At 38.6% G+C, this 24101-nt stretch overlaps 1 protein-coding gene across 1 annotated transcript in view; it reads left to right on the top strand.

Moving 5' to 3' along the window:
* MEIS1 (Meis homeobox 1) overlaps positions 1-24101 on the top strand; it is a 171319-nt gene that overhangs the window by 135112 nt on the left and 12106 nt on the right. Inside the window, exon 9 of the mRNA XM_056567924.1 lies at positions 8770-8846. Coding sequence (XP_056423899.1) covers positions 8770-8846 — 77 coding nt within the window. The remainder of the gene's footprint in view (positions 1-8769; positions 8847-24101) is intronic.

Here is a 24101-nt window from a genome sequence, read left to right as displayed (position 1 = left end):
CAGGGGTAGAATCCAGCAAGTTCTTCCCAGTTCAAGGAACAACAAAGAAGCAGTACCCTGATCCGGTGAAGTTGAGAAACGGGGACCACCTACTACATTTGTGAATCTAGTCTTTCCTACGATACACAATAGGAGCACTCAAGGGATGGGATCCAGCAGGTTCTCCCCAGTTTAAGGAACAAGGAAGGAGCAGTACCTTGACCCAGTGAAGTTGAAAAAGGGGGGCCCTCTACTTTGTGCAGTGTGCTCAATGTTATCTAAAATCATCCCTCCCTCCTGGTATACCGCCTATCTTTTAAGGCCACTGCTTGATGCGCCAGAATGGCCAATGTTTGTAACCATTAGAATTGAATTTAAGTCCCATCCTTGGGGACATTGATAAACTACAGACAAATCTGCATAAAGACCTTATTGAAAAATACAATGTTTTACCTATCAACAGTATCGTCATATTTTAGTAATGCAACCTACACTACCTGCTAAAATTTAGCCTGAGCTTGACCAATATTCACATAATTCCACCAACTAAAATCCTCTGTTTTTTTTTTTGTCTTATGATTTTTTATTCCTTTTATTTAACTAGCAAAATCACTGGTCCAGTAACAACTCTTGTGATCTTGGCGAAGTCGCTGCTCTTCTGGCACTAAAATTAGATTATAAGGTTTAAGGGCAGGTGTCCACTGAGCCTGAAAAAATGTATGTTTTCGTGCTGCGTACCTTCTGTTTAACTGTTTTAACTATGGAGAAAGGCTTGCTATTTCCAGTGTTAAATCAAGGCATTTTTTTGCAAAACAAGGAGAATATATTTATATAAAAATTAGGGACTCTTTATATGAATAGCTAAACAACGTACCACAAATTTATATGGAAATTTTGTGGTGGTGGTGGTACTGTAAAAGAAGATCTAAGATCTGGAAGCCAAGAGTTAAAGTGAAGATGTGTGAGGCATTGATTTGGGGAGAGAGGGTCGGCTTTCTCATACATAATCTTTCTTTATTGGCTTTCACTGATTCTTTAGGTGTTAGCCCAGAAGAAATAAAGAGCACTCCAGGAGAACCATTACAACTATTGCTCTCCCATAGACATGATCACAATCATTAATTTCTTTTGTGAGAACTAAAGGTAATTTTGTTTGCTGTACTAATGCATTGTAGTTCTCCCTTGGCCCCAGAATATCCTTTCTCATATTCCCATCTTGATCAATTGTTTGCAAATAATTAAGCTTTTAAGAGATAATGGTACAAGGCTAATGGAGACAACCAGGCAAAAGTCTCAACTCTCTGTTTGAGAAAGATAGACAGCTTTCTTAAGACACTTGAAATTGGTTTTATCAGTAGGATGATTTCTTTTTGTTGTGTGATACTTGGGAGTTGTACACTGCCGCCATGTTTGACTCTCTCACACTTAAAACATGGCTGCAGTTATAGATTGCTCAGTGCAACTAGGGTATTGGCTTTGAAAACTTGCAATGGCTTAACATGTAGTCATAATTCGTAGTTAGTTTTAAGTTTTATTTTTTATAAAGTGTACCTATTATTTTAACCATCTTCCAATAGAAGTTGTCATGTAGGTTAATTACAGAAGGTGTCTCGAGACCGAGTCCTAAAGACCCTATAAATATTGAGAACAACAGAGCACTAGTGTTATTCTCTTCGGGCCATTGCTGTGGGTTTCAAGACCCAGGTCCGTACCTGTTACTAATTCTGACATGCCTCTATGGTGACTTTCCAATATTTATTTTCTTACAGTTGAAATCTTTTAGCCATATATCCAGTAATGACTTGGGGGGCAGGGTATTTGTTAAAATCTTTGTACCATGCCCACATTTTGAACAAGAGTATGGGCATTCAATGTACAGATTTTTCAGAAGTCTATGGGACTTCTGCCAAATCCGGCTACGCAAAAATTAAAACATATATCCTCCTTCCCCCAAGCCATTACTGGATGTACACTTTAAGACTTATCTATACTGTATCTTTTGATGATATATAATGAAAGTAATCAAAAACATTACTTTCATTAATTAATGCATGATACCACCCATTTAGATTAAAGTATGCTGGTGGCGGTCTACCCCTCCTTTCTTCATTGAGAGCACATAGCTGAAATGTTCGGCCAACAGCTATTGAAGCTGGATGGCCACTTTAAAGTACTCTACTGGCCAGCGTTCGGAACATTTAGTTCCAAATGCTATGTGCGCACTGTGGAGGTTAACCGACCCCCGCAGCGCGCACACAGCGTTCGGAACTTAATGTTCCAAATGCTGGCCAGTGGAGAACCCCTTTATGTTGACTACATGAGCCGCATATAACCAGTATGTGAATGGCTGGTATGTCCTGTAGGTCAAGTCTAGGTAAAACTTCATAATTTGATGCAGCAAGTTGGGTGAGGGTCGTTTGCCACTTGGACATTGTATGTAGCTCCAGTTGTGTGTTTTAGGAGATAGTTTTGGGAATACAACCCAATAAAGATACCAATAAAGACCAAATATTCACTCCCTAGGAACACAAAAAGTGCTTCTGGCTTGTAACTTACCTGAATTGCCCTTTGCAAAGTTTTCTGTTTGAGTGAAAGTAAACCATATAGATAAATAGCATTCTTTCCCTTCTAAACTTTGTAACCATCTAAGAGTCATTATCTGCAATTAGGACAATGATTAATTGCTAGTTTTGTCATCTGATAATAATCTTGACGTATGATCTTTTTAGTCAGTTTTTTTTTTGTTTTTTCGCTGACCGCAGCTGTAATTAACTTTAGAATGTGAACTTGAAATTTCTTTTTGGCAGAGTAGCCTGTGGCGTGGTGGTACCTTGCCTGGTCATGCCTGTTAGCTGTGTTTGTAGATAACATCTTAATCCTCCTCTCTTCTCTCCAGACCACCTCCATCCTCCCAAAAATTAAGTAACCTACAACCCCCCGAAAATCACCTTTTTTTTTTTTTTTTTTTTAAAGGGTAAAAGTATTTAAGTATTTTGAAGCGTATTGAGTTTCAGTTAAAAGGTCTGTATCATTATGGACCGTTGGCTGAGGAGGATTAGCTGCATGAAGTCATGGCTTTCATGTGATTATGGCAATTATAGATTTTTGTGAAATTGAAAGTTTCTGCTACAGTAAGCCAATAAATATGCAGAGAAAAGATCAGATGACTTGAATACACGATAATGAAGTTTGAGGAGAATGACTCCACATAATACAGCCTTTTTTTTTAATTATTTATCCAGCTGAAAGGTGTTTATGTTGTTTTATTTTATATGGTGGCTAAATGGGTTTGATGCTTAATTTGCCTGGTCTTGTCTGTTGCAAAGAATGCAGAACAATTTAATATAGCATAACAGACATTAAATCCTCATTTTCAATGGCTCGAGGCAAGCTAGCAATTATTGCTTTCTTTATGACATTCTACACAGTTTGCTCCAATTACTTAAAATTAGACCACATGAGTTTTCTTCATATGATAAGTCTACATGCAAAGTCAAGAACATGGGTATTAAATAATTTTTTTTTTTTTTTTTAATCTTTCTATGTATCTATATATAGCACATTTACACAATTGTTCAAATTCCTTGAAAGAATTATGACCTAAAGAATATTTCTTCAACAAAAACACTGGCGTGTTAGGAGAGTAAAATAGAGTATTCTGATTTTTTAGAACAAGGTACATGTACAACCATCCAGCCACTGGTGCTATAGATTCTGATACTAAGGGGTATTCCCAACTCAAAAATGTATGCCCTTTCCACAGGATAGAGGATAACAAGCGGATCAGTGGGGGTCCAACTATTGGGACCCCCAATGATCATGAGACTATTCCCTAAATAAATGGAGCACAGTATGTGTGTGCAGCTAGCATCCCATTCATTTTGTGGCCAATTTCTCTCTGTTCTTGTGATAAGTGGGGGTCCCAGGGGTCAAACTCCGACTGATCAGCCCAACATATTGAGTTGGGAATAACCCTAATGACTACAGTCTTTAATGAACATGACTAGTAGTGACCTTACCATGGTATTTATGTTCAAATATGTGTTTCATCTAAACAAGGATTACATTTTGAGGATTCAGAAGCATCTAATCTGGCATTAATGGTGTCATATTATGCTTACTTGACATGATGATGTCACTTGATTAACCAATGAAATAGCAAATACTTTTAGCAGAGTAGAAAGTGATGCATAACATACCAAATGGGTTACCTGGGCCATTAGCTTCGGGAGTTCCCCTCTAGTCTCTAATTCCTAGTCCCTCGTGATACCATGTGACTACTGCAGCTATTGCACCTTTCCAATTCTCTGTTATTTCTGTTTTGATACATCCCTGGTTCTCTACTGATCTCTACTTTCCAGGTAGAAATAGTTACTGCAGTTACATGTCCATGTCAAAAGCGAGCGGGAGGTACAAACTGGTGGGGGACCCAGAAAACCTCAAAATGGAAATGGCAGGGGATAGGCATGGTGAATTTTTTTTTAAATGTTAAGGGATCCTTTAAAGGGGTTATACAGTATAAAAATAGCAAACTTTAACTTACGTTCCAGCACTCCTGCAGTGGTGTTGGAATCGGTCTCCCGTCTCAGGCATCGGTCTTCTTCCAACTTCTGGGGTCTGAAGTAACACTGCAGTAAGCAAATCATGAGCCAGAGTGATGTCCCGCCTCAGCTGGTGCTGCAGTGTGCTGTAACGGGTATCAGGAAGAAGGTCGGGCTCAAGCCTGCTACATGACACTGCCACTCAGCGTATCACCCACCAAGGCGGGACATCACTGCGGCCGGCAATAAGCTCAGTGCAGTGTTATGTGTCAGTGTCAGCCCTCAGAAGCTGGGAGTGGTTGGTATTAGAATGGTACCTGAGGATGGGAGACCGATTCCAGTGACACCAAGGGAGCAGTGGAAGGTAAGTTTACTTTTTTTTTTATTGCAGCAGCCCAGGCAAAATTCAAAAATGAATAAAAATCCCTGTATAACCCCTTTAATCTCTTCTTAGCTGAAATTACATCAGTACAAAATTTGAGTCTTTATATTTTAGCAAGTATTCCTAAATTTGTAGCAGATGTTCATTTATGCATTATAGATATATTGCTAATAAAAAAAAATATAATGGATTATAGGTATTTTTTTTAACAAACAAAATAGTATATTTATACCTTTTACAATATAAAAACAAAAGTAAATAATCCTGTACGTGGGTAAATGAGAAGGTGTGTTTATATATAGATTGTGAACTTCCCATAGGAAAAATAAGCAAATCCGCCTGGAATTACTGATGCTGACATATTCTTTACACCTCTTAAAGGCCACAATGAGCAATCAATCAGAAGAATGGAGGAATGCTTTTAAAAACAACAGGACTGTATAGAGTGATACGTGGATCTGAGTGTAGCAGGCAGGCATGCAAGAAATGTTAGGGCATGTCTAATCCGTCTTAGCAAATAATGCTAATGGAATTAAAAGCTAGCCTAACCAGCGTGTTCTAATACAGCAATGGCCTCCTCACAGGTGCCTGCTCTCAGCACTATGGCTAATTCACAAATAAATATATGTAATGTGAATGGAGGACGTATTATTGTTGGCAGAAGTACGTGGACTGTAATGTCCTTTCGTCATTGGAAATAAATATTGACATTGAACACAGGCAAAGTGGCCTGTGCCTTTTTTCTCAAAAAGAGAAGGTACATAGTGTCTAAGTTCTGAAAAAAAAGATGATATAACACACACTCCTGCTGACAAACAATATTACCTCATTTGTTTTTTAAAGGGGTTATCCACCATAAGGAGATTTTAGTACGTACCTGCCAGACAGTAATGGACATGCTTAGGAAGGATCTGCGCTTGTCTTGGGGCTAAATGGCTATGTTGCGAGATTACCATAACGCTGTGGCTAGCTTTTTGTGAACTGATATTTCCTGTTTGACTTTTTCTTTTTTCTTTTTTTACTACAAATCCCATAATTCCATTTTCCTCCCTCCCACACATCATCCACCCCACCCATTGAAACATAAATGAGTTGCATCCATTCAAAGACCTGTGGTGTTCAATCAGGGTGCCCACAGCTGTTGCATTAGTTGCAGATTGAGCTCTCTCCCACCAAGCGATCCCTCCGCCCATTCAAGCAGACAGGCTCCCTGTCATCAGCTGACTAGTGAGTCAGGTCTCGGCCGCATTGCAACCTGGGAAAAATCTGAGACAACAGTAATTTTGTATGCTGGTGAAAATAAATATTGGAATAAAAATCACATAAGAATTGGGAGAAAACCATCACACACAGATACAGACACTATATTATGAACTACACTAACTTTACAGCCCCTGTAGCATAGCCAAGTAAAAAAAATTCCTGGAATACCCCTTTAATTTATCTTCCCATCATAACCAAAAGCCTTTCGGACATGCACAACACTAAATTATAGTTTTCATGTTCTTTTTTATTTTATTACATTTTTTGCTTGTACAGTTTATATAGTTGAATGTAGAATATTTTCATGATCTCAATGAACGTCATGTATCTACATCCATTCAGAATTAGCTTTTGATCATCTTAACTGCACTGGAGACAAACATGGACCCTGACGAAAGTGTCGTTTTTGCTGTGCTGTGGCCAGCGTTCGTAACATGTAGTTCCCTTGTGATGCCCCCTTGTGATGTTAGGCCATGCTCCCTCAATGCAAGTCTATGGGAGGGAGCGTGATGGCCTTCACACCCCCTTCCATAGACTTGCATTGAGGGGGCATGGCCTGACGTCACAAGGGGGTGTGGCCGGCCCCCAGCAGCGCGCACAAAATTCGGAACTAAATGTTCCGGACGCTGCCAGTGGAGTACCCCTTTAAAGGTTTCTCTAGGACAGAGTTTCCCACCCAGTGCACCTCCATCTGTTGCAAAACAACAACTCCCGGCACTGCTTAAAAAATTCTGGTAAAGTTAACCATTATTCTTTAGTATGTATCTTGACAACCTTTGAAAAAGGGAAATCGGGACATTTAAATACCACACAGGACAGCATAGGTACACCCCTGAAACAACTGGGAACAGCCCTGATTAAACCTCAAATAGTTGGGTTCGATGGGCTACAGATCTTGATGATCAGGTTTCATTTACTTGGGTCATCACCATACTCAATCGATAGTGTGGCCAGGCTGCATAAACGATTGCCAGACCATTCAGACCATTCAATAATACCCTAGCATTATCGGATGCACATCCCCTGTTTACACAGAACAATGTGCGCCCATTAATGATGATTTTATTGCCCACCAAAAGATGTGATCAGCCAACGAACGTTTGCTTGTTTGGAAGCTGATCACTTGCCGATTATTGGGAATGAGAGTTTCTAGGAACACTCATTCACCTGATTGTCTGCTTTTGTAAATGGTCCTTAGCACAATCCTAATACACCACAGTAATGACACATCTATCTTTCGTGTAACATCATGGTTGGGCAATCACCATGGTCAATGAGGATCGAGTTGCTGTGAAGTAGGTTGCAAAATCTCATCACTGGACACATAATGCAATATGGCCCCAGTCCTAAAGTAGTAATGCGGATATTCTTTAATATTTCCTATATCAAAGGGAACCAACATTAATCTGAAAACACCGGGTCTGGTCCACAACAAATTTTTTTATCTACTGAAACAAACAATCAAATAGAAGACGCTCCCAAAAACTTCAAACATAGGTAATGGCAAAGATTTTTGGAACCACTCACCAAATGTGCAGAACACACATGAAAGCGATATGCAAACAAGATCCTACGTGGCTGCCACTCCTCCCAAAATGCCACAAGGCGCAATGTCTGAATCATCAGTGGACAACTCCAGCTCCTAAACAAGGGGAATAATGGGCACTGCCAGGATCTAATGTAGATTTAAAATAAGAATTTATCATTATGAAAGTAAGACGTGTTTCCGAGCCGCACTGGCTCCTTCTTCAGGTGTTGTTTAGGATCTGGAGTGATGGATTGGTGCATTCTCATATCTAGGAGCGCTGGCTTATTTGTATTAATTTTTGTGTGACCTAGGACTGAAAGAATTCTGAAAGATCTCTAAGAGTATTGACTATGTTCCTCAAACTAGTTAATTAACATCTTTTAATAAGTCAGTAAGAATGATGTAATTTTCTTTAGTTAAGTACAATTAGGTTCTCATAGGAAATCTTATACCTCTATTATCCATAACATTAATTTAAAAAAAAAAAAAAAACTTGTTCGAGTAAGAGCATTTGGCCTCTCTCTCATGATTAAACTAAGATAGTTATGTTAATGTCAGGCAAAATATGTGTTGAGTGACCTTAGGTTGGCGCGCGTTCAAAATCCCAGCATTTCGTAGATGAGCCACATAATGTAGAAGGGCTTGGATTCCCGGTGCCAAAACAGAATCTTCTTCTTTTTTATTACTTTATTTATTTATTTTTTAAATATTCTCACTCATTATTTCTAATATGTTTTAAATTAAATCTCAAAGTGGCGCAGGCAACAGCTTATCTGATTGTTTGCCGCTATGATACCCGCTTGATTCTCGCTCCTACTGTGTGCCAACTGAGGATAAAATGAATATGAGTGAATAGCCGGGGTTCTTAATAGCTATTTCTTCACTCCGCTAATTCTTATAATTGGAATGTCTGTGCTGCCTAATAATTAGATGATGTAGGATACAACTAATAAAAGAACGACACACCTCGCCATTTTGTGCTTTTTTTTTTTAATTATTGACTGCATGCTGGCATTTGTATTGGTAACAAAGGGAGATCAGATCGCAATAAAGTGTAACTCTCTGTTATCTTGCAGCACCCCTACCCCTCAGAAGAACAGAAAAAACAGTTGGCACAAGACACAGGTCTCACCATACTTCAAGTGAACAATTGGTAAGTAATTTGACTTAGTGTTTATACACAATCGGCGTTCCAGCCTCTGGCAACCGGCAGCTAATCATTTGTATTACTATGGCACGCCCTGTAATTGCCTACTTTCCCTCGTTCTTCGCTGATGCAAAAGTAATACGGCCTGAAGAATGTTTCCAGTAATATGAATGTTAATACTTGCGTACCAATAGGACTGAATTCTGATACTACTTGGGATATACAGATACTGCGTTTAAATGAATACTGAGCAGCAATGGCTGCAAGGCTGGCTGAAAGGATTCTATGGGCATTTTGGAGAAAAGAGAAGAATTGCATTAGACCAGTGGTCTCCAAACTGTTGATCCCCAGCTGTTGCAAAACTACAACTCGCAGCATGCCCGGACAGCCGTTGGCTGTCCGGGCATGCTGAGAGTTGTAGTTTTGCAACAACTGGAGGTCTGCAGTCTGGAGAACACTGTATTAGACCCAATGGATTCTATTGACATATCACAGAAAGGAGAAGAACTGTATTAGACCAGTGTTCTTCAAACATTGGACCTCCAGCTGTTTCAAAACAACAACTCTCAGCAATCTGGGAGTTGGAGGTTTGCATCAGCTGGAGGTCCACAGTTTGAAGGCCACTTTTTTAGGCCAAAGGGATTCTACTGGCATATGTCGGAAAAAGGAGAAGAATGGCATTAGACTAGTGGTCTCCAAACTGTAGACCTGCTGTAGTTTTACAACGGCTGGAGGTCCACCATTTGGAGACCACTGTATTAGACTCATGAAAAGGGCCCTATGACAAGGGCTGACGCTAGCATTAAGCAATCATTGATCTTGTAGTGCCTATAAAAAGGCTTGAGTGACGTGCAGGAAGGGGCAACCGAACGATGGCTGGATCATCCATACAATTCTCTGCTTCCATCATTTGGCGGTCACACTATTATCCACTATTATAGGAGAGATGTGCAGCCAATGAACAAGGATATTTTAGCCAGGTCAAACTAGCCAATCAGCCGACACACAAGTGATCGCTTGTTTGTCGGCTGGTTGTGAGCGAACAAGCAATCGCTTCTTCATTGGCTGGACAACAGCCCTATTATAGAGTAATATCGGCCTGTTCGGCTAATACTCACTCCGTGTAATAAGGCCCTTTAGGGTCCTTTTACACAGGCCTGATACGAGTACTGATCGACTTTGTACAAGTCTATTGGCGTCCATTAAAAATATCCCACATACAGCTGCATGGAGGCCATTGACTTCCGCTATTGCCAACAGCACATTCCCTGGTTTCGTGAGAAGATGTGCTGGCAACAAATGATGATTAATAGCACCACAAAAAAGAAGCGGTCTGGGAGTGAACATTTGCTTATTTGTCAGCTGATCATTGGGACAGCATTCACTCCTTTTAGCTGATAATTGCCCCATGCCATAGGGCCTTGGCACAGCATGTCCACATCAGAGGACAGTCAGATACAGTATAATTCCATTGGTATGTAATGTAAATTCTAGACCAGCCTATTTTGTACTCAACCCTCTCTAGTTGCTCCCCAGTACTTCTGAGTGTAATGTAAAATAATGTATCTGGCTCAGTAAAGGCCTGAGGGTAAGGAAATAATATATTATACTCCTTAAAGGGGTACTCCAGTGGAACAAAAAAAAATTTAAATCGAATGGCGCCAGAAAGTTAAACAGATTTGCAAATGACTTCTATTTAAAAAATGTAATCCTTCCAGGACTTATCAGCTGCTTTTTTCTCCAGAGAAAGTTCTTTTCTTTTTGAATTTCTTTTCTGTCTGACCACAGTGCTCTCTGCTGACACCTCTGTCCATGTCAGGAACTGTCCAGAGCAGGATAGGTTTGCTATGGGGATTTGGACAGTTCCTGACATGGACCGAGGTGTCAGCAGAGAGCACTGTGGTCAAACAGAAAAGAAATTCAAAAAGAAAAGAACTTCCTCTGGAGAATAAAGCAGGTGATAAGTCCTGGAAGGATTCAAAAATAAAATAACTTCCTGTGGAGCATACAGCAGCTGATAAGTACTTTAAGGATTAAGATTTTTATAGAAGTCATTTACAAATCTGTTTAACTTTCTGGCACCAATTGGTTTAAAAAATAGTTTTCCACCGGAGTACCCCTTTAACTTGTCATTGAAAGTGCAGCCACGTCCTTTCATCCCAGGACAGAAGGGCAATGTGCTTGTTCTTGCTCGCCTACGTATACTTTATAGGAGGGAAATAGTGGTGTAACCATATGGTTGTTTACCCCTCTCTTGCTTGATAACCATGTAGAAGATTCCTTAGCATTTAGCTAAAAAAATACCAGTTGTTCCAAGATGGACTATGTTCCACTTAGGTGTTTTATCTTAAGGCAATGCCCATCTTGAAATGCATTGCTATGTAGTTTTACTCCTCTACTAATTCCTTCCTTGGTCTGTAAGAGTTAATGTGGTCTGAAACCAGATCTTCACTTGGTTTTGATCCTTCAAGCCACATATATTTGCATTTTTCAAGCTATCCCGATACATATGCATTAGCGAGAACCTGCATGAAAAGTAACACGATAACTAAAAACAACCTCTAGGATACACACTTGATCCTTAGCATGTCTTGTGGATGTTTAGCGTGTCATGTAGATATTAGAAGGACCACTAATACACCATGATGTTTGCTTAAGATCACTACTTGTCAAGGCTCCTAAAGCCCCATGTACCATCACTTGCAGCAGATTCATTTGATGTTTTGATCTCCGTAGCACATATATATATATATCTATCTAAAAGGTTTGAGAAAACCGGGTCCGACGTTCACACTTCATTACATGAGATGTCAGTTGTGTCAATATAATTCTGTGTAATCTCCAATGTAACACCTTCATGATAACAAGCAGCTTCTTATGTTATATTAGCCATTGTAGGATTAATATCCAAAGTGCATTATCTGTTAGCGACAGGCAAACTCGCAGGCATAGACTGTAAAGGTTATCAATTCCCGTGACCTGAATTGCCTTGGGAGATCAATTTTCTGCTGCCCTATTAAACGTAGGGCTGCGAATACAGGACGTGTTATAAATGTAAATGCCTGAATTGACACTTGGTCGTTTTTTAGTAACGTCATTGTTGAATTCATGATTAGAGGAAGATCTTCCTTCATATCAGCCCAATAAAAAAAAGAACATAAATGAATAATTAAATATTCTGGAAGATCGTTTCAATATTTTATACGACAATTTTCCTTCTAAGTTACAATGTATCCCTCGCAGTTAATTGTTTTATATCTGGCTCTGCAGATCTCAACGGTTGAATTTAATTATTCACCAATTCGGGAAGTATCAGGGGTGTATCCACTATAGAGACAGGGTACAAAACTGATATTGGGCCCTGGAAGGGTGGCAGGGGGCAGCAAAGTGCCCAGTAAGGAGTCGGTATCACAGTTGGGTGATTCAGGATAATAGGGGGTTGTGTGGATTTTCAGAACATGGGGGTGGGGCACTTTAAATACCTTCCCCTGAATAGTATGTAATATTAAGGAATAGATAGCTAACAATATCAGGGGCTCCTTTTTTTGTGCAGAAGCGATTATATTTTGTAAGTTCAGTCTGAGAATATATATATAAACGGGATGAGTATTTCACCCAGGGAGAGTTCACCACTCCTGGTGTGACGGAGCTTTCAAGGGACACTAAGCACTCCGCAGGCATTCTGGGTAGGGGAATATGCAAATATATATATATATATATATATATATATATATATATATATATATTTATATATATAAGTGCACAGTCAGCAATTATATCTGCTATCACCAGTGTGAATGTTTATTCTGTTCTATAGACAGAACGCATTTTGCTGAAAATACTGGACTATTCTGCTGCATTGGAAGGGAACATGAAGTCTCTATGGGATTGACACCTATTATGCGCTTCTTTAGATTTATACAAAACTTTCCTAAAGTTTTTCTTTTGAAATGTTTTGTGAATTTAGCAATTTGGGTTATTTCATAATGTATCAAGTTGAAACAAATTGATGAATATCAGCACAAGGAAAGACCTCTTGTCCCAGGTGGGTTATTCTTTCACTTGGATTTACTGTATGTGTATATTGTCAATCAGTTAAATGATTGTCTGATTTTGACAGACCCTTTCCATATGTCACATGATGGCATTTATATCTTATTGAGGAAGGTTTACCTGTTAGTGACCCCCTTTAGTAAACCAGAGTGAAGAGGAGCTACAGATCAATGGCTCTCATTCTGCCAATTGCAGTCTGACCATGTAGTACATGGATGACCATTCATTTAAATTACCATGTGTAATTCTTCAGTCACCCAAAATGCATAGCTGTCTGTGTGCAAAAAGAATGGCTATATGTAATACCATGTGGTGGCTTCTGCAGCTGAAATGTATAGCTGTCATGTGAAAAATGAATGAACACATGTAATACCTCATATTCCCTGCAGTGGCCACTGCAGCCACATTGTATAGCTTTCTATCTGCTAAATGAATGGCCACATGTAATACCACATTCCCCTGTAGTGGCCATTGTAGCTGTCCCCCTGCAAATTCAGGTTTCTGGGGTCTTGGGACCATCCAGTCCCCTCTGATGAGACAACCCTCTAAACCTCTAGGTCTATACCCCAGGTATGTGAAAGTCCGCTTTTATAGTTTTTCTTTTTTTTTTTTTACATGACTGGAAGGTGACTGGTTTTCTTAGTACGTCTTTAAAACAAATTTGATGAATTAAGATTATAATAGATCTCCCAATATAAACTGTACACAGTGTTATTTGCTCCAGGGAACTGCAAACAAACAATTTTTGATTTATTGTGCCTTTGTTCATCTCTGCAAGCAAGAACTTTCCAAAATTTTTGCTTTTCAGTCAAAAGACTGAGCCTAACTTGTTAACACACATGTACATTTTTGTATTATTAATGACACGCTACTGTAAATCACTGTTGCAGAGATTAAATAAAATGCTGAAGGGCAGCCTGGGTGCAGATCAGTCATAAATTATTGGCAGCAACACAGCATGTGGGAATACATGAAATGTGTATAAAAACATAAACTCACGTCTAGTGAGATGTATTTAACAATGACTTTGGACTATGGAGTTTCTCCATATGATGATTATTGAAAGTATTCTGCTTGGGAAACCCCTTTATTCATATGCACATGTTCTTAACCTTTGGATAGATAGATAGATAGATAGATATCATAGCTACTATGCTGTCTAATGTTATTAAAGCGTACCTGTCAGATCCCCAAAAAATAATAATTAAAAAAACAAACGTTACTCGGTACCTAATCCTGACCATGTACATCTAATTGTATGCCTCTATCACCTATATTTATTATAAAAATCCCTCTTTTTATTAGCTCACAGTGTTAGAAATCCTCTCAGGGGAAGGGGATGTGTCCCTCCATTGTGGTGGTGGGAGGTGATTGGTGTGTCTGCTCATGCAGCCTTGTCCATGAGTCATCTCTTGTCCATGACTCATGGACAAGCCTGATATTGCCGCAGGACTGGTTAGTGTCCCAGTAGGTATGGGGACCCGTAGTGGTGGGATTTTCAGAAGCCCTTTTCTTTATTAAAAATGCTAAATTTTGTAAACAACCATATTATTAAAGGTCTGTAATTTTCATCAGTAACATCATATAAAAAGTTTTTTAATCTAACAGTGCCCATTTACGACTCTTCAAGATTTATTAGAATTTTTTTCAACATATTTTTACTGATCTACAATTTTGTAAACTATTTTAGTGTGTACTGAGAGAAAAAAAAAAAAGAACAATCATAGTTAAAGGTCGAGGTTTGAGTGTTCAGCCCCACATCTCAATCAGGGTGAGAGAGGTACTCTACTGTGTGCTTCTCGATCCCCTTTGTGTCTATGTGAGTAAGATGGTTCCACAGTGGTACAGCTGTTAACTGAATTAAAATTCCACGTGTTCGACGTGTTTTTCTACTTCTGCAGTGTCATCAGGGGAATGAAAGACATGGAATTGACTGTCTGAGTTAATATAATAATAATAATAATAATAAAAATTATAATAAAAGTAGGTTTTAAAGAGCTGAAGGTGGGTAAGAAGACACAGTAGCCAATCACTGCCTAATATCTAAACCATTAGAATAATATCTGATAGAGATAAACCCGTAATACAATAGAAACCTTCATTTACTTTAACTCGGGGGAAGCCCTTAATGGTTAAAATATATTTTAATTATTTATATACCAGTTAAGTTCCTCTAAGAAATAAAATTACACAGCATATAATTTACATGCAAGAAAAGTGGTAGACTCAGCCATGAACTTCCTATGGGAATCTGATGCCCTCACTGTAAGTTTAGGTGGATTGTTCCCTTGACTGACTGGAACGAACCTTTTTTTTTAAGACGTCTTTCCGATAGTCTGCAAATTATTCTTAAACGACCATTATTCATGATGAACTGTGTAACTGTTTTAATTATAGTATTACATTGAGTGCTCCTTTTTAGGTACCCAAATTACATCAATCAGCGCTGATCACCATATAAAATGCTATACCGTTCCACATAGGAAAAAAGTATTAATTGTAATCAGTCAAAAATGTTTAGCTTGCATATTGCCCCAGACAGTCTTGGAGAGTTGCCAATCAGGAGATGTATTATTAGGGAAGCTGAACAAATAACTTACAGGCGTAGGAGTTGTTCTATCTAGTCACAAAATATTGTCAAGGAGAATTCCCTCTCTAATTCTAATATCTTGTTCTAGATATACAGTATGTTACAGTGACATACATATAATACATTGACAGAATATTAAATATTCAAATAAACATATATAATATATTTTTTGACCACCTATTTCATTATCATTATTGGCTATAGGCCTCTACGTAAAACTCTTATCTATGGCTACTAATAGCCCATTTTAACTGATGTGTCCTAATCACTCCTTTCAAGAGCACTTGTAAAGGTTTATTTATTTTATTATTTTATGTAGTGCTGACTTATTTTGCAGTGTTGTACAGTGTTTGATGTAATATGCATCAGTCCCTCTCCCTAATGGGGCTTACAGTCCATCAGTCCTAACCGCTGAGCCACTGGTGTTTAAAGGGTTGCTCCAAAGAAATAAAACTTATCCCCTATCCTGTGGATAAGGGATAAGTGTCTTTTTGCGGGGAGCCTGACTGCTAGAACCTCCTGCAATCTCCTGTACAGGGTCCAGTAACTTATCCGTCCTCCGCGTGCTCTGGTCCCCACCTTCCTAGATGAGTGGGAGTGACGGCCTGCTCAGCCAGTTACTGGTCACGGGCTGAGTGGGCAATCACTTTTGCCAGTTGCGGAAGGTTGGGGGCCAGGGTGTGCTCGGAATGGGAAAGTTACTGAATCTTGTAAAGTAGATCGTGGCGTGTCCCAGGAGTCATACCCCCCAAAATCAGACACATTCCCTATTCACACCATAGAGGAAAACTTCTAGTTCCCCAGGGTACCCCTTTAAAGTTGGCTATAGGTGGAACACTAAAGAGGTTTTCCAGGTAGTTCATTTTATATATAAAAAAATGTCTCAGGGTAGAAAGATGAAGAAAACAAACATATACTCACTTGCCTTCGATCTTCCTCTGGTGCCAATGGGGCTTCATGCTCTTCTCTCAATACATAGGAAACACCCAGTATTGCAAACACTGACTGAGGTGGGTCTCTACTTCATTGGCTGAGTAGGCATTTCCTATTTCCTTCTAACAATGTTTTGTTAGAAGAGACCTCCTAAACTTACTGGGCACACTTTGTCCCAATACTTGACCAACTGTAATCTTCCAGTGTTACTTTGATTCCTCTACAGCACCACCATAGGGTAAACTGTTCATTACAGGATGAATATTAAAATGAATGGGCTGACCTTACAATGCACAGATGTATCTATTCTTACAAAGAGAGAGAGAAAAAGATCTAAAATGTTCTAGTAAGTTTTAATTAAATTAAAAAAAAAGTGTTATTAAAAACTTTCTCAGCTGTAAGTGGTTAAAATCGGTATAATAGCTCGCAAATAGAATGTTATTGTTTTCATTATGAGTTTGAATTCTCTCTTTAGATGCATTTTTTCTGTAACAGGCAATTTCCTCACTCCTTCTTCTCTGCCCACACACATTTCCCGCTTGACAATATTTTTAGTTCACAAGTTTTAATACTCGATAGGTCATATAATAATTCTACAAGTAGAAATGTGCTTTACATCCCAGTCTTCCCGGTTTGCATAAACCGAGCCGGAAATGCAGGGAGAAAACATGACCTGAGATATGTCCCTCCCATCACACACTGACCTTATGTTATCCTTTGAGGAACGGGCAGAGTTTAGTCATAGTTTCCAAAGCCTAATGAAGATTTATCATCCTTTCTTAACTATAACATCAGTTGTGGAACATGACCAAATGTGAAACTTTTTTCAATCCTAAAGACGTACACACTATGAGCATTGTCTACTTTTTGAGTCTCTCTGGACTCAACCAATGCATGTGTAGATTAAATTTTGTATGTCTGGTTATTTTGGGTCACTTAAAAAAAAAATCATAGTTTACACCTAAAATATCTTAAAATATAATTTATTGGGGAAGCCATCTACATCCCTATTATAGTCCTAGCCTCAATGTCCTAATGTAGCATTGCTAGGATTTTTACCTTCAAATAAATTCTATTATTGGGCATTGGATGGCAAATTATTGATTGCCAACCCCAATGAGCACCACATTGGAGCACATGTTGGGTTGGCATTGGATCTGGACCTGAGTGAGTTCCTGTATTATTTATAGTCGGTAGCTAGTTGTTAAGAGAACTATCTAGGCCAGTGGTCTCCAAACTGTGGACCTCCAACTGTTGGAAGACTAAAATCCCCAGCATTACCAAACGTATGTTCCTCCAGCTGTTGCCTGTCCGGGCATGCTGGAAGGTGTACTTTTGTAGCGATGAGCGGCAGGGGCCATATTCGAATTCGCAAAATTCGCATATTCACTATGTTCATTCATTTTTTTTCCATGCGAAATGTACAAAATATTTGCGCTCCACCCCGGCTCACACAGTAAATAATATTGGAGCCTTCTTTAGACCGCAAGCTGGAAGCAGGGAGGGATGATCACCGTTTTTTTTTTTTACACAGTACACATCATAGTTGTGATATGTACTGTGAAGAAAAAATAACAGAATATTGGTCATTACTAATATATATCGCTATATTCTAAATATTGACGAAATTGCAAAGTGCCGATTATTGGCGGTAAAAATTTGCATTTCGAATATTCGTGCTCAACACTACTTTTGCAACAGCTTGAGGTCCACTGTTTGAAGACAACAGGTGTAGATAATAGCTATACCAGTTTGAAGACCACTAATCTAGACAATAAATATTTTAGAGTATTTCTCACTGTTTCAACCTATTTCTAATAACCATTCTGATTGAAAATGGTGGTCTCCATTGTGTATTACCCTCCTAATTTGTCTTCAAATTTGATTGTTGCTCTTCATTCTATGGCACGACTCCAATCGAAAAACAAAACAAGAATAATTAGATATATAACTTAAGAAGAAATTATTATATATTTTTTTTTTGCAAATTCTTTTTTACTCAACACTTGGAGCCTCGTAGAACTCCACAAGTCAGGTTTTGGTCTGTTCTTGTCAGATCTCCCTGAGTGTGTTTACATAAAGTTTGACTTTCTGGTATTTCGTTGCTTGTACAGACCTGATCCACACCTATTTTGAGTCAACAGTGGCCAAGAATGGTGCAGAGCAATTAAGCACAGCAAAAGTAGCACCGGCAAAACTGAGAAGTGTGCCCTTAGAGACCTCTTCTCCCTTACATCATACAGCAGCCCCGGGGCCATGCCTCCATAAAAACAAACCACATTTTTTTTTCAACGTTAAAAAGCCAGTCTAAAATATTGAAAATGGGGCAAATGTTGCCTCCTTGTTGGATCAAACAATTTTCTCTTCTTAAAAAATGAAGGAGAGCCAGAGGCATGAGGGAAGGAAATGCATTTAAAGGCACATATTTGGTAGAGCACACTGTGTGTGTGTATGTGTAAATGATGCATGGCTTTCTGTATCAGCATTAAAGGCTTTAGAGATTCTTTTCACTGAAAAGGAGGCGGCAGCACACTTAAAATAAAATCTGGGTCATTTAACAGTTCCACTAATATTTTATAAGGCTTGTGTATTTGTTGATGCCAACCTGATAGACCGCTCTTGCTCCGATTGTGCCTTTCATACTAATCTACTTACTTAATAATTACAGTGATACGTAAGGGAACATAAACAGATTTGGAAAATGTGGCTCGCAGCAGTTTAGTCTCTTTCTATGTATAGTTTATATGATGAGGAAATGGATCCTATGTTTCTCAGGCCTTTTGCAATGCAAAAGCAATGTACGTAGTAAATGGTGACTTCCACTAACCTGAAGCAATCTGTATGTAGAGTCAGTGTTTCTGTTTGATGTTTTATCAGGTTACATTTCTCATGTTCTACAAGCACATGTCTGACAGAAGCTTAGCAATAACAACTCCAAAATGAAGTGCTTATCCCAGAATCTCAGCTTGTGGGTTACATGCATCAGACGGCAGGGATCCCACTTTTGGGACCACCACCAATCACAGGAATAAGGCTGGATTCATCATCTGAATGGAGGGGTAGTTGGGTTTTATTTTCATAAAGTTTCATTAATGTATAACTGAAACTTTCTAGTATTAAATGGAAATATCATTTTTGTCAACATCCAGAAGCTGTAAACCTTTACAAATCCAGTTCTGCATAGCTGAGAGGTGGACCCAAAAGAATCCAGTTTACATAATTCTCTGTGAGAGATATATATGTCTATATATACATCACACACAATGCATCAGTGCAAGTAAACTGTATCTTTGCAAGTTGTTTAGCTCACAGAGGATTATCAATACTAGATACACTGTAGCAAACCCTATGTTGTTTGAGGCCTACTATAGCTTGGGGGGAGGGGAGTATTGGGTACTGACTCACAATAAAGACATTCAGTTATGCATGGAGAATTATTTTTTCAGGCAATGGTCCATGGGGGAAAAATGCTAATTAGATTAAATAGGCACTTTTATTTAAACAAACTGAACAACTGCATGCACAAAACTTTGTAATAGATCTTATTAGACAAAAATAATTCTTTCTTCTGGTATAAACCCTCACTCCTGCTGCTAAACTTGTACACACTGAAAACCAGCTCAGCTTTGTCCTTTATCTGCAAGACAAGCAATATAAGTCTATTGGGGGGGGGGGGGGGGGGCTCCACCCACCAGCTCTGAGAGAACTGCAAATTGTAGGTGAAGCCTCCAGAGCAGAAATCTGCTGAAAAAAATACTGCATACAAGCTATATAATTGCCAGAAATATTGATGCTCCTTATGTATACTATGTATACTGTAGATAGCTGTTTCAGGGTTTGGCTACTATAAGATACTTATCTTCCTTCTGGAGGAGAACTAATTTACATAGGTCTGATTATGGAAAGTTTCCATTCATTGACATTGACTCTTAACCATATGTTCTATGATAAAATAGCTGGTGGTATCAGAACTAGTTCAGAAATTGTAATATTTCCTTTGGTGTGCATCTCTTTGGTTTAGTCCATATCTGACCTCCTGCTTATATATACCAATCTATGCAGCTTATGTGACCTGTAATTGTTGTTTTTTTTCTCTGTAGTTGATCCAGATTTGTATTTTGACCCCTATTTTTTGTCCATTATTATGTCCATTATTATGTTATCACCATTTGCTTAGTAGTAGTGCGTGAGTTGAACTATGGATGTTTCACTATTTTATCACCTTTTTTTCCACTTAAGTTGACAAATAAGACATTGTAATAAATCTATGATGCAAAGATTAAATTGTGAACTTCAGGGGTGGACAACCTGTGAAGTTGCACCTGGGCCTAATACACGAGGTAGCCATAAAAACAGCTCAATACTATCTATTAAATTACAAGTATGGACTAATCTAAGGAATTTTGTGATTCACAATTACTTGAGAGTCATACAGAAGTGCTATATGCTGAGCTACTCAATAGCAAGGGACACATATATTTATCTAACACAAGGATTCCCTGCTCTCTCCGTCTGCCTCTGGTTTACTCACATGGTATATTTAGCTTGTCATGTGGACATTCCAACTTGAGTATGAAGTGCAGAAGGTACACTTTAGATATCTGGAGTCTGAAACTTGTTCGGCCAACATCTGTTCCTTCCACCATCCCACACACATGCATGTTTGGCTTGGCCAAGTATGCATGTGATCCAAATGGGCAGTAAGCCACTTTCAGACAACTCTGGTTGCAGCTTATATTCCTTAAGAAAAATAGGATTGGGTAGGATAAAATCTAACAATCCGATCCAACATTTGTCATTGAAGTAATGTTGGGAAACTCCTATACACATTTCATGGTTATCTGGTCCCACCAAAATATTAATCCAAGATGTATGACCACCTTAAGTTAGGAGGGAGGAAGAAGTGGGGAAGGTTGGGTGACTGGATGACTCAATTAACACCAAAATGGCTGCCTATGGTTGAAACTTTCCATCCCATGTAGAGTATGAAAGTACTTGAAGGCAAACTGGTGCTCTAACAAGTGAAATACCGTGCAGACTAAAAGGAAATAAACATTGATGAGCATGTCTTAGTTGAATGGAGATAATTATACTTGTAGAACTCTATTCTAGGTAGCGGTACTCTTTTAGTAACTGATCTATCACGATGCACCTACCACCATGCCTGCAGAAACTATGAAAATGTCTTTTTAATACACTGCAAATGGCTTGAGTAAAAATTATGTAAATTGTGACATTTCCTGTGTTTGTGTAGTTTTGCGTTGTCAAACACTCCATCACCGAAAATTCCACCTTCCATGCTGAGCTTCAAGAGAAAAGACTGAGACTGTAAACATAAAGCTATATGTGTCTTCTTCGGCATTGTCCTCGCATCATTTCATTTGTCAGCTAATTGATCATTTTTACCCTGGGTGTTTTATCATATTCTTACACTGGAAAAGCTTTGACATAGTGCTCTGTTTTTGCTACATGGTACAAATTTTTCATTACTGCCTGAGGTGTAAAACTGGGCTTGAAGGAAAATCTACTGATTCGTATGATTGATGGTCTTGCTGTGATTTGAGTAAATTCCAATATTATGTTTCTGAAGTAGGCGGTTAGTGAAGCATGCATACAGCCTCTTCTTTTTTTCCCCTTGCACTGTGAATAATGTTATGCAGTTTGGGGTCCTCTTTTTATTCAGCAGCACAAGAGACAGACAAAGGCTGATTCACGCTGCCAAAATATGACTTCATAAGTTGTCGCTTGTGGTTTCGTTGGGTTTCCTGAAAGGCTGTAAATTTAACAAGTATTGAAAGTTAAAAAAATGAGCTTGTTAATTATGATGATTGAACATCAATGAGCCCCTTCTTTATCAAACAGCCAGCGCTGGCCCGAGACAGTCACTCCTTAGTTTATTTAAAGGCATGCATGAAGATTTTTTAAGTGACTTGGTGACATAAGGTTAAAGGAGTTGCCCAGATTTAGAAAAAAAAAAATATATATATATGTATTAGTTTTTTTCAGAAACAGCGCCATCTCTGTTAATGGGTTATGTCTGGTATTGCAGCACATCCCCATTTATGTGATTTGGTCTGAACTGCCGTACCAGACATAAGCCCATAAACATAAGTGCTTTAGGCCTTTTTTCTAGTCTTGAGCAATTCTTTTAAAGGGAAGCTTTGGTAGAAAATAGTGTCACCACTTTATAGTTCTAGAGACATTGAGTTTATTGATGTACCCTTTAACCCCTTAACAACCAAGGACGTAAATTTTTGTCCTTGTGCTGCGGTACTTAGCGCACCAGGACGTATATTTACGTCCTGTACATGACCTCTAGCATCGGAGCGATACTTGAATCATGTGCGGCTGGTCACAGCTGCTGATCGTAGCCAGGGACTCGCTGGTAATGGCCGATATCTGCGATCGCACGGATGTCTGCCATTAACCCCTCAGATGCCGTGATCAATACAGATAGTGGCATCTGCGGCAGTGCAGTCAGAAATATGCATAGTAAGTACAAGAAGATCCCGGCACACCAGTTTTAGATGCAAGTAATATCTCTTTTATTTAAGCATAGAGTAACGCAGCATGCGTTCCGGCCTATTCAGCCTTTCTCAACTGCAGTTGAGAAAGGCTGAATAGGCGGGAACCCGTGCTGCGTTACTCTATGCTTAAATAAAAGAGATATTACTTGCATCTAAAACTGGTGTGCCGGGATCTTCTTGAACTTACATTGGATACCCTATCCCTGGCACCAGCACCGGTCCAAGTGCCAACCGAATACGTTGTGGAGAAATATGCATAGCCCTGAACAGTATTAGAAATCAAAGGATTGCTATAAATAGTCCCCTATGGGGACTATACAAGTGTAAAAAAAAGTAAAAAAATGGGAAAAATCCCCTCCCCCAATAAAAATGGAAAATTTCCTTTTTTTCCCATTTTACCCCCCAAAAATGTTTATTAATTTGGTACATATTTGGTATTGCCACATGCATAAATGTCCGAACTATTAAAATATAATGTTATTGATCCCGTGCATTGAACAGCGTGAAGGGAAAAATGAAAAAGTTATAGGTCGTCAAAACAGAAGGATCTTAAACATACTAATTTGGTTAAAAAGTTTGCGATTTTTTTTTAAGCGTAACAATAATAGAAAAGTATGTAATGATGGTATCATTTTAACTGTATTGACCCACAGAATAAAAAACACATGTCATTTTTACCATAAATTGTACAGCATGAAAACAAAACCAAAAATTTGCAAAAATTGCGGGTTTCTTTTGAATTTCCTCACATATATAGTATTTTTTGGGTTGAGCCATACATTTTATGGTAAAATGAGTGATGTCATTATTCAGGAAAACTGGTTGCACAAAAAACAAGCCCTCATACTGGTCTGTGGATGAAAATATAAAAGAGTTACGATTTTTAGCAGACGAGGAGGAAAAAACGAAAATGCAAAAATAAAATTGGCCTGGTCATTAAGGTCAAAATGGACTTGGTTCTTAAGGGGTTAATATGATTAGGGTTTCTTATGTCAGATTGGGGTTTTATTAATCTGCACTGTTCTTTGTGATTGTGACTGTAAAAATATATGTTTATTTATTAGACAGCTTAAAAGAGTTTCCAGCTGTCTAATACATGAACATATATTGGTATAAAAAGGTTATTTTCTGTAGTCTTTTATGCCTTCCCTTTTCATT

The sequence above is a fragment of the Hyla sarda genome, chromosome 3 (assembly GCF_029499605.1).
Source record: "Hyla sarda isolate aHylSar1 chromosome 3, aHylSar1.hap1, whole genome shotgun sequence".
Lineage (NCBI taxonomy): Eukaryota > Metazoa > Chordata > Amphibia > Anura > Hylidae > Hyla > Hyla sarda.
This window is presented reverse-complemented; position numbering and strand designations above follow the sequence as displayed.